Source organism: Muntiacus reevesi, chromosome 21 (assembly GCF_963930625.1).
Source record: "Muntiacus reevesi chromosome 21, mMunRee1.1, whole genome shotgun sequence".
Lineage (NCBI taxonomy): Eukaryota > Metazoa > Chordata > Mammalia > Artiodactyla > Cervidae > Muntiacus > Muntiacus reevesi.
This window is the reverse complement of record NC_089269.1, coordinates 35,190,558-35,205,369: the sequence shown is the minus strand read 5'-3', so window position 1 is coordinate 35,205,369 and position 14,812 is coordinate 35,190,558. Positions and strand designations below refer to the sequence as shown.

The following is a 14,812-nucleotide window of genomic DNA, read 5'->3' as shown; positions in this document are numbered from 1 at the left end:
CATCTCATAAGATGCTTAATATGAGTTCAATCTTCTTAAATTTGATAAGACTTGTTTTGTGGTCTAGTATTTGATCTGTCCTGGAAAATGCTCCACATCACTTGAAAAGAACGTGTATTCAGCAACATTTGAAAGGATGTTCTGTCTGTCTGTCTGTCTGTCTGTCTATCTGCTGGTGGACATGGCTAGATATTGGGGTTTAACTGGTTTATTTATGTAAAAAGTTTGTTGATTATTTCCAAACTGTTACATAGAGCTCCAGTTTGTGCACTTATAATGTGTATAATATTTTATCATGTAAAAAGTACAATTCATTTCCCTATTGAAGGACACAAGTTTTCTCTCTACTTTGTGAGGCTTAAGGTAGTTTCATGATGAATATTATCATAGTGTCTCATTATCTGCATGTGTTAGAGTTTCTCTAGGAGGTATTATTATAAGATGAACCTGGCAGTTAAATTCTATGTGTATATTTAGTTTTGATAGATATTAACAAATTGCTCTTCAACATGATTATTTTAATTTTCTTTCTCACAATTAATGGTTGCCATTGCTCAGCAATACTAAGGATGTAAAATGTTGCTAGTATATTTGAGGTCTATAATATTTCATTTTTTATTTTAATTGGAATTCTATAATTATTACTGAATTTGACCATCTACTAAAATTGACTGCCTATAGACATTTGTGTTCTTGTGTTTTATTTCTTAAAATTTGTTAGGATTTGTGCTTTTGTTAATTGCCTGGTGTTTGTCTTTTAAATGTTATGTAGCAGAAATTCTCCATGAGTTATTGAAAATATTTTCTCAGTTGGAAACTATAAGGGTCCTTCCCACATGTGCTCTCATTCATATCTGTAATCTGAAAGCAATTTTTCATGAATGTTCTATACACACACAGGGTGAGCTGAAAGTAGGAGAGTTAAAGCCCCAGAAACTACTTTCTGCTGGTGAGCAAGGCTATTTGGTTAATAAACATCCCTGCTTCCTTGCCCATTAATTGGGGTAATCCTGAGGACTTTTCTTTCTGTTTCACACAGTCCACAGCAGGATTGTGTTCCTGAGCCTACAGTGGCTTCTGGCTTGATTATATAGTTTTATTGCCTTTATTGTTCCCCACTTTTCACTTCTTAACTCCTCTCATGGACTTTGTTTGGATTACTTCCAAATAAGTTTGAGAAACTCATACAAAATCTTAGCCTCAGTTCTGTTCTGTTGTAGCCAAATAAAAACATATTCAGTAAAAAGTGAAGAAAAAGAAAAAGGAAACAATCTTCTTTGCGTTTTGTTTTTACTTTCATTGTATGTCTTCTGTTTAAAATCCAGTTTGTCTTATTGTTGGTTAAATTTATCAATATTCTTCCTAGTTCACATTTTTAATAAAAGGACAATTTTTTTTAAATCTCCCTTAGTATCCTATTTCAGGAAGACATCTCTCTACATTTACTTCAAAGATTTTTTTCTGTAGCTTTTGTTTATTTATATACCTGGGCTTTATTTTTCTTATGATGTGAAACAAGGATCTAATTGTATATCCCTGGAAGAATAACCTGATGACTCAGCATTATTTATGAAGTAGTATTCTTCTTCATATATTAGTAAAACTATCTTTTTGACATATGAAATTTCCATATATGAATCAAGTTGCTTGTGAATTCCTTATTCTTTTCCACTGAAATATTTTTTCACTCTTGGGCCAATATCACTCACTCTTTATTATAACTGTGTAATGAGTTTTGTTATCTGATATGGCAAGTTCTGGGCTTCTCTGGTAGCTTGGGGGACTTCCCTGTGGCTCAGATGGTAAAGAGTTTACCTGCAATGTGGGAGGCCTGAGTTTGATCCCTGGGTAGGGAAGAACCCCTGGAGAAGGAAATGGCAACCCACTCTAGTATTCTTGCCAGGAAAATCCCATGGATGGAGGAGCCTGGCAGGCTACAGCCCATAGGATCACAAAGAGGGGGACAGAACTGAGTGACTTCATTTTCTTTCTTTCTTGTGGCTCAGCTGGTAAAGAATTCACATGCGATGCAGGAGACTCCTGTTCGATTCCTGATTTGGGAAGTTCCCCTGGAGAAAGAATAGGCTACCTGCCCCAGTATTCTGGGGCTTCCCCGGTGGTTCACATAGTAAAGAATACACCTGCAATGCAGGAGATCTGCACTCAATCCCTGGATTTGGAAGACCCCCTGGAGGAGGGCATAGCGACCCACTTCAGTATTCTTGCCTGGAGAATTCTATGGAAAGAGGAGGCTGGCAGGCTGCAGCCCATGGGGTCACAAAGAGTCAGGCATGGCTCAGCAACTAAGAGCAGCACAGCATAAGTTCCATTTTATTTTAGTAACTTTTTCAGTTTCAAGACATAATTTGTCCTTTTTCACATTAACCTGTTCATCTTCTTTCAGTCTGTCCTTCATAAATCAACGTCTTTTTAAAGAAAAGCTTTTCTTCTACTCATTTATTTGAACATAATTAGCATAGTCACTTAAAGCATATAATTTGAGGAAAAATTATAATATGAATGTTGATTTCATTTCTGAACATAAGTATATAATTGTTGATTTTCAATCTTATGTTTAATATGTTATGGCCCTGTGTGGAGGATGGTGCATGAACTAATTTTGCTGTCTTTTTCTTCCCTTATATAAAGTCAAAAGAAAATTCTACTCGATTTTCCAAAAGCAATTGCTTATGCAACAGCTATAATGAAGAAAACAGTCATTTATCTCCATCTTCTTGACTCCTCAAATTCAAGGAGACCCTCTCAAGTCTCCCATTGTATAGGAGGGTCTCACATATCATTAGAATCATCTCCTAGAACATGATGAAGATGAAGCTCTCCCAACTCCATCCATGGTTTCTCTCATTTCATATGTAACACTGATGAAAGAAATCAAAGTGGACAAAAATTGATGGAGAAATATACCGTGTTCACGGATTGGAAGAATCAGTATTGTGAAAATGAGTATACTATCCAAAGCAATCTATAGATACAATGCAATCCCTATCAAGCTACCAATGGTATTCTTCACAGAATTAGAACAAATTACCATTACATGCCAGTCAGGATGGCTGCTATCCAAAAGTCTACAAGCAATAAATGCTGGAGAGGCTGTGGAGAAAAGGGAACCTTCTTACACTGTTGATGGGAATGCAAACTAGTACAGCCACTATGGAGAACAGTGTTGAGATTCCTTAAAAAACTGGAAATAGAACTGCCATATGACCCAGCAATACCACTTCTGGGCATACACACCGAGGAAACCAGATCTGAAAGAGACACGTGCACCCCAATGTTCATCGCAGCACTGTTTATAATAGCCAGGACATGGAAGCAACCTAGATGCCCATCAGCAGAAGAATGGATAAGGAAGCGGTGGTACATATACACCATGGAATATTACTCAACCATTAAAAAGGATTCATTTGAATCAGTTCTAACGAGATGGATGAAACTGGAGCCCATTATACAGAGTGAAGTAAGCCAGAAAGATAAAGACCAATACAGTATACTAATGCATATATATGGAATTTAGAAAGATGGTAACAATAACTCTATATGCAAAACAGAAAAAGAGACATAGATGTACAGAACAGACTTTTGGACTCTGTGGGAGAAGGTGAGGGTGGGGTGTTCTGAGAGAATAGCATTGAAACAAGCATACTACCAAGGGTGAAACAGATCATCAGCCCAGGTTGGATGCACGAGACAAGTGCTCAGGGCTGGTGCACTGGGAAGACCCAGAGGGATGGGATGAGGAGGGACGCAGGAGGGAGGATCGGGATGGGAAACACATGTAAATCCATGCTGATTCATGTCAATGTACGGTAAAAACCACTACAATATTGTAATTAGCCTCCAACTAATAAAAATAAAAGGGAAAAAATTTTTTAATAAACCAAATTAAAAGACAAAAAAAATAAAATGATTAAGAATACTTAGTATGAACTCATTTAAATAAAATATAATACATGTAAATCCATGGCTGATTCATGTCAATATATGACAAGACCCACTACAATATTGTAAGGTAATTAGCCTCCAACTAATAAAAATAAATGAAAAATAAATAAATAAATATATTCCATGACATACCTTTATTTATTTCTATTCCACTTTTTATTAGCAAAGCTTTCAGAGAGCAACATGTGGTTCTTTTTGTTCAAGAGTATAGAAGAAGAAACAAATAAGTTATTGCTTATTTGAGCCAATATAATATGCCACACTTTCAGCACATTAACCCTGGACCTGGATTAATTCCTGGCCTCTGGTCAGTTTTACTTGCCAGAACAAGAGACAAATTGGCTTACTTCAGAACAAGTTTGGCCTTATTTATTAATTTTAATTCTAAATCAATTTTTATTCAAAGTGTGGAAGGCCTCATGATAAAGTGTACTTTTAGTATCAGAGAACAGTCTTGGTTTTCACATAACCATCATCATGAGTGTGGTTATCTCAACCTGTCCAGTCATTATTGTTGGGATATTTAAAATAATAAAGTTCAAGGCAAGTGAGTAATGTCTTCCCCACCCAGAATACTTCCTTGAAAGAGAAACAGATGCTTAATTCCTCCCACAGCAGTTACTCTTATTCATTGATAACTACAAGAGGACACTAAAATGTTGGCATGTGATGCCTTGTTTGTGTGGACTTTCCTTTACATTAGATCAATACTCCCTTACATTGCATAACTTTAGATGTGTGACATAATGAAGATTGCAAAATTTGTGATTGTTTTATGTCTGACTCTTTGTGACCCCATGGACTGTAGCCCACCAGGCTCCCTTGTCCATGGAATTCTCCAGGCAAGAATACTGGAGTGCGTTGCCATTCCTTTCTCCAGGGAATTTTCTCCACCCAGGGATCAAATCTGGGTCTCCTGCATTGCAGGAGGTTTCTTTACCATCTGAGCCAACAGGAAAGCTCCCAATAAGGTATATACATACCTTATATACATATACATACCTTATATACATATACATACCTTATTGGGAGGTGTATACACACACACACACACACACACACACACACACATATATAGGGAGGTATATATATAAATATATATGTATTTATTAGGAGGTATATATATAAATATATATATATATCTTTATGTATATATATTCTCTCAATATATATATTGAGAGAGAGAGAAAGAAAGTGGGATAGAGGGAGGGTGGGAAGAAAGATGTAAGTGTTAATATATATGTTAGGCTATATATATATAAAGATATAAATAAATATATATACGTGTGTGTGTATGTGTGCTTAAAAGTTATCTTTAGAATGCCTAAACCTACATAAAACAGGAAAAATGCCTTAATAATGACCTGAGTCAGAGGGTAGAAGGTTGATCTGTTAGGGACTTACTACAAATATCATGTGTGTGCCCAATGACTAATTTGACTATCACGAATTTCATGTTTCTTCTACCAGTTCTCAAAATGATAGCGTTTCATTTTTGTTTACATCATGCAGTTAATTTCATTCACGTTGACACTGACCTGCTCGGGAGGTTAACATTTATGACTCTAAACATCTCTGGACTCACTAATATCTTCTTAAAGATTAACTTCTTAGAGATTAAAGCTAGTTAATGTATAGAGATGTAATGCTGGCAAAGGGACATGCACACTCATATACACTGACTAGTAAGACTAATGCAGATTTGTTGTTTAACAAAACTTTGGAAACTGGAGAGCTTCTGCTCTTCAATTGCCGCAAGCTTCTGTGCACTTTCAGAGTTCTTAGAGTAGCAAACCTTCAAAAATCAAAAATGGGGTTAAAGCAAAGTGTACGATCAAGGCGCCGTTCTCTCAGCACCTATGAAGTCACATTTGCAGTTCTCTTTGTCATATTGGTGGCGCTCTGTGCTGGATTAATTGCAGTGTCCTGGCTGTCAATCCAGGGATCAGAAAAAGGTAAGTTATATAAGGTTGGCTACAGAAAGTGCTCACACTTCAGTCTCCAGAATCCTGCCAGCATATTGTATCCATTGATGTGATTGATTTCCTGGCAAGGTATTTATATTGCATTCAGATGCTTCACCTTAGTTCACATCACAGGAATTTTTTTTTTTTTAAGTTGGTATATAATTTTGAATTTAATTCAGAATTTGAATATGAGACTAAGTATTTAAAATGAGAAAATGATTAGATTCTCAGTTTCAACACATAACAAAGTAGGTTCATAGCCTTTGGGTCTGTTCTGATAGAATTTAAATCATAAACACAGTCAAACCTTGTTGACTATAGAAGTGACTAAATAGGCCAATTTAAAGAAAAAATATCGCTTATTTCTAGAGAATTATATCTTCATTCTTACTAGTACATCAATTTTAATTATAATAATATAAGGGAACCTTGGTATAAATGTGGATTTTTTTTTCAATTATTTTTATTAGTTGTGGATTTATAAATGTCTCAAGATGCCTGCCTGAGTAGCAATTTGTGATTAACAGAAAAAATAAATAAATAAGAAAAAGAAACTCTTCTTTAGAGCTAAATGACCTGTGTTGTGAAAGTCACCCAGTCATGTCCAACTCTTTGTGACCCCACGGACTGTAGCCCACCAGTCTCCTCTGCCCATGGAATTCTCCAAGGAAGAATACTTGAGTGGGTAGCCATTCCCTTCTCCAGGGGATTTTCCCAACCCAGGGATCAAATCTAGATCCCCTGCATTTCAGGCAGATTCTTCACCATCTGAGTCACCCAGGAAGTCCAAATTACCTGTAGCAACAACTGCTTTAAAAGCTCTACAAATGTATTCTCTTGTTACAACAAACCTGTGAGTTAGTGGCTATTGAAATGCCCATTATACAAGTGGAAAACCAGAGGCAGAATTTAGGTAACTTGTTTCAATTTGCAGCACTGCCAGGTAGTACAAACTAGATAATCTAACTAGAGAATGTGCACTCTACCATTCATTCATTTATATGATTTTTTTTTAATGTTAGCATAGCAAAGCTGAAATTGGATTTATTTTTTTCTGAGGAAATTTTCACATTTTTATAAAATGATGAATTATATGGCATTCCTTCAAAACCGTTTAATGGTAGTAATTTTGGTTTTACTGGGGAAATTCTCAACCTTTGAGTTAGTTCTTTTCCCTTAGCAATTAAGTTTAAATTAGAAATAATAAATATGATTTATAGTCTTATAAAAGAATTCCAATATAATCCCTGGTTTATATTACTACTATAGTTATATACAAAGAGAAGGAAGGCTTGTGGGTATAAAATTAAATAAATTTTAGAAGTTCACTGAGACTTTTAGAAAAGTTACCTCTTTGGTCTTAAATGCTCTGTGAATACCTTTAAGGACATGTGATCATTTGGAAGTCCATTGGAATGTTTTGATACTCAATAAAAATACAAAAGTTAGTTTTTTAAGAAAATAAAAAAATGAATACTTTTAAAAGTTAGTGTGATTTAATCATGAATAAATGAATATAAGAAGAGATTTGAAATAAAGCTGTAACACTACACCATAGGACATAAGACACAGTTTCAACACATACTTTAATATTTGTTGTTCTTCGGTCGCTAAGCCTGTTGGACTCCTTGAGACCCCGTGGACTGCAGCATGCCAGGATTCCCTCTCCTCTGCTGTCTCTAGAATTTGCTCAAGTTCATGTCCATTGAGTCGGTAATGCTATCTAACCATCTCATCCCCTGCTGCCCTCTTCTCATTTTACCTTCAATCTTTACTTTACACTTACTTTAATGTATTTCATAGTATACACTTTAATATACTTAACACTTTTATTGGAAATCATTTTAGATTTCAAAAAGTTGTCAAAATTGTAGAATTATTTTATAACATTCATACAAGTTCCCCTCATTCAGAATCAAGTATATACATAGTACAACTATCACAACCAAGAAATTAATAAAATTGTTACAATAATATTAACTAAACACTTTATTCAGCCTTCACCGGTTTTTTCACGAATGTCTTTTCTTGTTCAGGATTCAGTACAGATTCCTACACTGCATTTAGTTTCCATGTTTCCTCAGTCTCTGGCAATCCATGACAGTTCCTCAGTCTTTCCTTATCTTTTAAATACACAAATCTAAATATTATTTTGAGTATTGTTTAAAGTAATAATTCTAAAGTTTCTTCTGAACAAAGAGATTTGTGTCAATATGTACAATATGGGAAATCTGGGTTTGATCCCTGGGTCAGAAAGACCCCCTGGAGAAGGGAATGGCATTCTTGCCTGGAGAATCCACGTGGACAGAGGACGCAGTTGACACAGGGGTCGCAAAGAGTCCGACATGACTGAGCAGCTAAGCACAGCATGACAGATCTTGAGGTTTGAAGTCAGTCAATCCTTTGTCCAAATTCCACATCTGTCACTTTTATAACATTGAAAATTTTTCTTAGTGAGTCTAAGCCCCAATTTCCCCAGCTGAAAAAAATGAAAAAAAAGAAATAGCGTCTTCTCATATCAGGTCAATGCACCATTACTAGCACATTTATTAATGATCTCATCATTGTAAGAGCTCCATCTGAAGCAATTCATTTTGAACATACATTCAAGGAAAATAATCACATAATAGTATTATATTGGACTTAATGGCATATTTTATTTCCCACATCCCTACCCCAATTTGTTAGCTTTTTTTACATATTTTTCATATAATTCTATTTTCTGCAGCATGCTCAATAACTTCTCCAATAATGACAGTCCCCATCTAATGGCAAAAGGTTATACATGTCAAATTTATAATTACTAGAATGAAAGAAGTAGTTTCAAAGCTATGCTTCAAAGTAATGCACACACCGAAATCCTCACAGCAATCCACATGTAGAAAAGCAGCAGTGTCCCTTGATGCTAGGTGTTCAAGAAGTAGCTGAAAGCAACTACAAAACTTTTAAAGGTGCCTTTCTCACCATGTTTCCCTGAATCAGTTCCCATAATTGGTGGAAGTTGATCATTCCTGTATCTTCCAACAGGAACCTCAATAACAAACAAACGAAAACAAAGCAAAACTTGGAAGCTTGCAGAGTTGCTTAGATTTCAAAGAAAAGAAAAATTTTATAATGGGACAGAGACGAAGTTTTAATTTTCAATCTTTTAAAACAACTAGATAGCTAAGAAAAAATTAAAAGATAAACGCAGCTGATGATGAAACAGGAAGACTGAAAAGAAAAAACAAGAACTCCAAAGTCAACACACTATGCAAGAACTTTACTTCTGTGTCTTAATCAGAATGTGCATATTTTCTTACTCATCATTCACATTTTCAGTGTTTTGTTTCTTATAAATTCATCTAGATGCAGCGTTTGGAAAAAGTCATGAAGCCAGAGGGACATTGAAAATAACATCCGGAGCTACTTATAATCCTCATTTGCAAGACAAACTCTCAGTGGACTTCAAAGTTCTTGCTTTTGACATTCAGCAAATGGTAGGAGACTTTTTCTCTTTCTCTCTTTAGCTATGTTAAAATTTCATAACATAATTTCGCTAACTACTTGCTAAAGATAGATAGATCTTGAAAGAGAAAGTGAAAGTCATTCACTCAGTCGTGTCTGACTCTTTGTGACCCCATGGACTGTAGCCTGCAAGGCTCCTCTGTCCATGGAATCTCCAGGCTAGAATACTGGAGTGGTAGCTGCTCCCTTCTCCAGGAATCTTCCCAGCCCAGAATCGAACCCAGGTCTCCCACATTGCAAGCAGATTCTTTACCATCTGAACCACCAGGGAAGCCCACATATATCTTATTCTCTTTGAAAAAAATCAGCTAATAAATATAATTACTCAGGATACCTAATTATATGAAATGTATCATCACAGAGAAGGGAAGTACCCCAAAATCGTTCTAAGAAGAATATATAAATTATTTTGTTTAAATTTATTACTTTATTTAATAAATAAAATATTAAATTTAATATGTCTTTTTAACTTTCTTTTAGATAGATGATATCTTCCAATCAAGTAATCTGAAAAATGAATATAAAAACTCGAGAGTTTTACAATTTGAGTGAGTATAGCTCAAAATTTTTATATAGATAAAAAGCACAGAATCACAACGTAGTAACCTCTTTGCTAATATTTGTAAAAAGAACATCACAATTTTTAGGAGAAAATGGAATATTTTTAAATTTTCAACATTTTCTGGGAAGGTTGAGAAAAGTGGCACGGTATAGACTTTTATGTTGGTAGAAGATAACAATGCTAGATAATTGATCTCATATTAACATATTTCCTTCACGAGAGTACAAAATCTTTCAGAGACACATGAAGAAGAGTGAGGTTGATTGTATGCAGATGTCTAGGAATCTGACAGTTAACCTATATCCAATGCAAGCCACAGGGGAGTCCAGGTCATTGGAGACTACAAACAGCCTCACTTTATTTTATTAATTAATTAATTTATTTATCTATTTCCGAGCTTCCCCAGTGGCTCAGTAAAGAATCTACCTGCCATTGCAGGAGCCTCAGGAGCTGCGAGTTTGATCCCTGAGTGGGAAAGATTCCATGGAGGAGGAAATGACAACCCACTCCAGTATTCTTTCTGGGATAATTCCATGCACAGGGGAGCCTGACGCTACAGTCCACAAGGCCGCAGAGTCAGATATGACTGAGCATACACGCAATCTATCTCAGATCAAAAACAATTAAACTAGAGAGTCTACCACCAAAGATACTTGTTACATGGTCTTCACAACAGTGCTGACATTTGTATAACAGTTCTTTGGTTCACAGGGACCAAACAGAGAGAGGTCAAGTCAAAGAAAAAGAGATTATACTTAGAAGAACAATAACAGAAGGTCAAATTAGTTAATGGGCAAAAGGAAATGTTAGTCCTTGCCGTTTCTTGTTGGAACAAAATGAACAAAAGCACAAAGCTTTATTTTACCAAATACAAAAAAAAAAAAAAAAGGCTATTTCTCACCTACTTATCTATTTATCTTTATCATTCTTTATCCCAGATAGCATATTCTTGATATCTTAGTCTCAGTAACCAGTCAACTCCACCCCATCTACTGACTTCATTCCTGTCCACAACACAGAGGTTTTGACTCCTGTTTTCCAGGGTTTATGATCTCTGATAACCTCTTTCATAACTTAATTTCAGGGCTAGAAGGAGACATGTGGCCTCTCAGGAAAGATTTATTAGTGTTTTTGTTTGTATATTTTAGTCTATGGCCATACCACCCTGAATGCGCCTGATCTTGTCTGTTTGTGTATTTTACTCAAAATGTTTTAAAATATTTATTCAGTATTTATTCTGTGTAAGTAAAGCTATGAATGAAAGATTTTATTTCACTTTAAGTTAATTATCTATTTTAGAGTAAGTGGAACCAATTTCTCTTTTTCAGTTTTAGAGAGGACTGAGGGTGGAGATCTGCATTAAAGCTTCAATTAAAATTTAGTTCTTAAAGGTTTAGCACAGATTTCCCTGGAGAAGATACTGGCTACCCACTCCAGTGTTCTTGCCTGGAGAATTCCATGGACAAAGGAGCCTAGCAGGCTAAGTCCACACTGAGCAACTATCACTTTTAAGTAGCAGGATCCCATGTTCTTCCTTACCTTCATAAGGCTCTGCCCAGTGAAATCCATGCTAAACACAGTGTGTAGTGCAGAGTTTATTAGGAGAGTTTCCTAATGGAACTCTTTGTCTTCTCTTGCTTACAACTTGCTGGATAACTTTGTTTTTACTCAACTGGGAAAATTTGCTGAATACAGACTTTTATATAAGGTCTGGTAGTATATCAAAACCCTAGCATTTTCTTTGATATTTATTAAGTAACTTTACATTTCTCTAGATAGTAAAATCACTATGTTTGAAACTGTAAATTATTTGAGCTGAGGAATTATTTCTTTCCCTTCCTTTAAACTACCTAGGAGACCAATATAGTACCTAAACCTTGATACATATTTTATAACAATTCTCAAATAATATACTTCATCAGTATAGAGGAACTTTCACCTAGTTGTAGCTGAACTACTTTTAAATCAGAAGTGAGTTTTTTAAAAGATGCAAAGCAAAGGAATTTCATGAAAATATCTGTAAGATAAATTACAGGTAGGTGCTTTGGGAGACTGAGAAGAAAAGGATGAGAAAAGAAATTTAGAAGCAGGAAAGAAAGTAACAAGCAAACATTTAGGTTTACTTTAACTAATATGATATAAAATGACATATTCCACTTACAGAAAAAAGTGAAAGTGTTAGTTGCTCAGTCATGTCAGACTCTGTGCTACCCCATGGAGGGTAGCTCACCAGGCTCCTCTGTCCATGGGATTCTCCAGGCAAGAATACTGCAGTGAGCTGCCATTCACTTCACCAGGGGATCTTCCCAACCCGGGGATCGAATCCAGATCTCCATTACAGGCAGATTCTTTACCACCTGAGCCATCAGAGAAGCCTATAGAAATATGTAGCAGACTCTTAACTGCTTTTATAAATTATTTTTACTTTATACTGATTGATAAAATCAAGTAACAAAAATAACTGACTTCTCAACTAACAGTAGCCATATCAACTCTGAAAAATACATCTAAAAATCCTTTAAAATGCCTATTTCATTTTTTGTTACTGATTTTAATGAAACACACACTCTATACATGTGGTCAAATTATAGCACTCAGAATACTACAAGTAGTCATTAACCTATCTCTTCTTCCTTTTAAAAATATTATTTAATGTCAACTCTTTCCTCCTCCATTAAGTTTTGTGTACATATGTGTGTATGTGTGTGTGTGTTGAGCTACTCGGCAGGACAAGCAAATGGTCTACCCATGTCTGGGAAGCCTTTTATTATTCTGCTTTGTGGAAAATGCTTTGACTCAAAGAGCATTTAAGAGCTGATTCTTTTAATACAGTGCTGTTACCCTTTGTAGCAATAGGAAGCTTATTTTGCCCTTTGAGCACAGATAAGTCATCAAGTTAGGAAAGGAAAGACTTTTGTTTACTCAGCAACCCTAGAGGTTATCAATATCATTAAGGAAAATGAGATAAGAAACATTTGATTTATTGCACACAGGCTTTCTGTATAATGATAGAATTTATCTCTTCTCTTTTTTTTTAAAAAAAAGGATGAATTCAGATATTCCACTGAAAAAAGGCTTTGAAATGAAAATGGTCATTGTTTCCTTTTTTTGTTTCCTAAAGGTAGAATTCTCATTTTCTTAATAAATAAATTCAATCTCACAGTTGTGATAGAGATGATTACTAAACCACATAACAGCTTTAACTTTCTTATTAGGTGAAGCATACGTGTTTACTATGGTTTCCCTGATTTCCACTGTATATCTCTCTTATCTCAATGTTTATACTGAATAAGAAGCAAATTTTAAAGAATGCAACTGTGTGTAGATATAGAATATATAACTCCTGTCCTTGCAAATGAATTATTAAATGCAATGTATAATTCACAACAACAACAACAACAAAAACACATCTTTAATACAAAGATGTTTTATGCCTGAGGATAAACTAATCCAGTTACTTTCAACTCAGTGAAAGAAAATTCCAAATTTTTATGCTCTCTGCCAAAATTACCTTACCTCTTCTAATCCCTAATTCAAATAAAATAAAAGAAAGTGGTAAGTGAAATTAAATCTGTGAAAGTTACATAAAGAGAAAAAGTCTGTTTTAATCAGAATTAAAACTATATGCTGGGCACCAAGGATGAGTTGGCAATGATGAATTGAAGACAGAAAAACTGATGGACATTGTACACTCTCACTTTATTTTAACCTCATTTAACTCTATTCATTTAAGAAGTTTGGGGTAAAGATTGCTAAGGAGACAAGGAAAAAGAGAAGGAAGAAGAGGAGGAAAAGAAGGAGAAAGAGTGAGACAGAAAAGAAAAAGATGAAGAGCTATTGAAGGAGCAGGAGAGGAGGGAGAGAGGGAGAGAAAGAGAGGAGGGAAGATTTTATTTCTCAAAAGTGTGGAGGCAATAAACTATCCACTCACCATCCCAATTCCAACCAACCATTTCCGCCATCTCTTTGAATATAAAGTTCTGGTAACAATGCAAGATAATAAAAACCTGGACCTACATCTAGGCAAATGTATTATATTGTTTTCCCTATTGATAAATACTTCATAATTGTGGTGTTAATAGCAGTGGACGGGATTGGGGAATAAGAACTATATCAAAACACATCTGGGACACAGAGTTTCTGGGTTTTATTCCTCTATCTGGTACTAGTAAGCTATATAACTCTAGGTACAATTACCTATGAGATTCTAAGTTTCAGTCTCCTTATTGCTAAAATTACAGTGTTGGCCAACATCAGGTGAAAAATGCTAGAGTCATTTTCTCTTACTCAAGCTTCTGTTTAAATAAATATAGCATGAAACCTGAGAGTCATATGCCTGTTAGGATTTTTAAAATAGCAGTTAACAGAACACGTTACTAAAAGTATCCTAAACAAAAGTGATTATCATCAGACATCACAAGAAATCTGTAGGTTTTGGAAGAGGTTAATTCAGTGGTACAAGGATTGTGACATGATCAAAAATATACATGTTTTCAATCTTTTACTATGCTATCTGTAGCTTGACAATCATAAGTTGCCTCATGGTTCCACAATAGATGCAACAGTTCCAGCAATCACACGTAGACATAATAATGATCAGCAACAGAGTAGTAGTCCACTATGAGCCTTTATTACATTAAATATGGAAATGTTTCCTAGAAGTTTCTGATCAGTCTTACCTCATATTCCATTGCCCAGGGCCTAGTCACATGCTCATGAATAAAACTATCATGAAATGGTTGCAGAAGTTATGGGAAAATGGAGCATTATTCTCAAATAAAAAGAGAGACTGATCAGCATGGAAAAATTCACA

The 14,812-nt window shown here is 35.1% G+C and overlaps 1 protein-coding gene across 2 annotated transcripts in view; it reads left to right on the top strand.

The window, feature by feature from the left end:
• The first annotated feature begins 5,773 nt into the window (after positions 1-5,773).
• Positions 5,774-14,812, top strand: part of TMPRSS15 (transmembrane serine protease 15) — a 139,383-nt gene continuing 130,344 nt past the window's right edge. For both annotated transcript variants that reach the window (XM_065913760.1, XM_065913759.1), the window contains exons 1-3: positions 5,774-5,918; positions 9,279-9,409; positions 9,918-9,985. In XM_065913760.1, coding sequence (XP_065769832.1) covers positions 5,774-5,918; positions 9,279-9,409; positions 9,918-9,985 — 344 coding nt within the window. The remainder of the gene's footprint in view (positions 5,919-9,278; positions 9,410-9,917; positions 9,986-14,812) is intronic.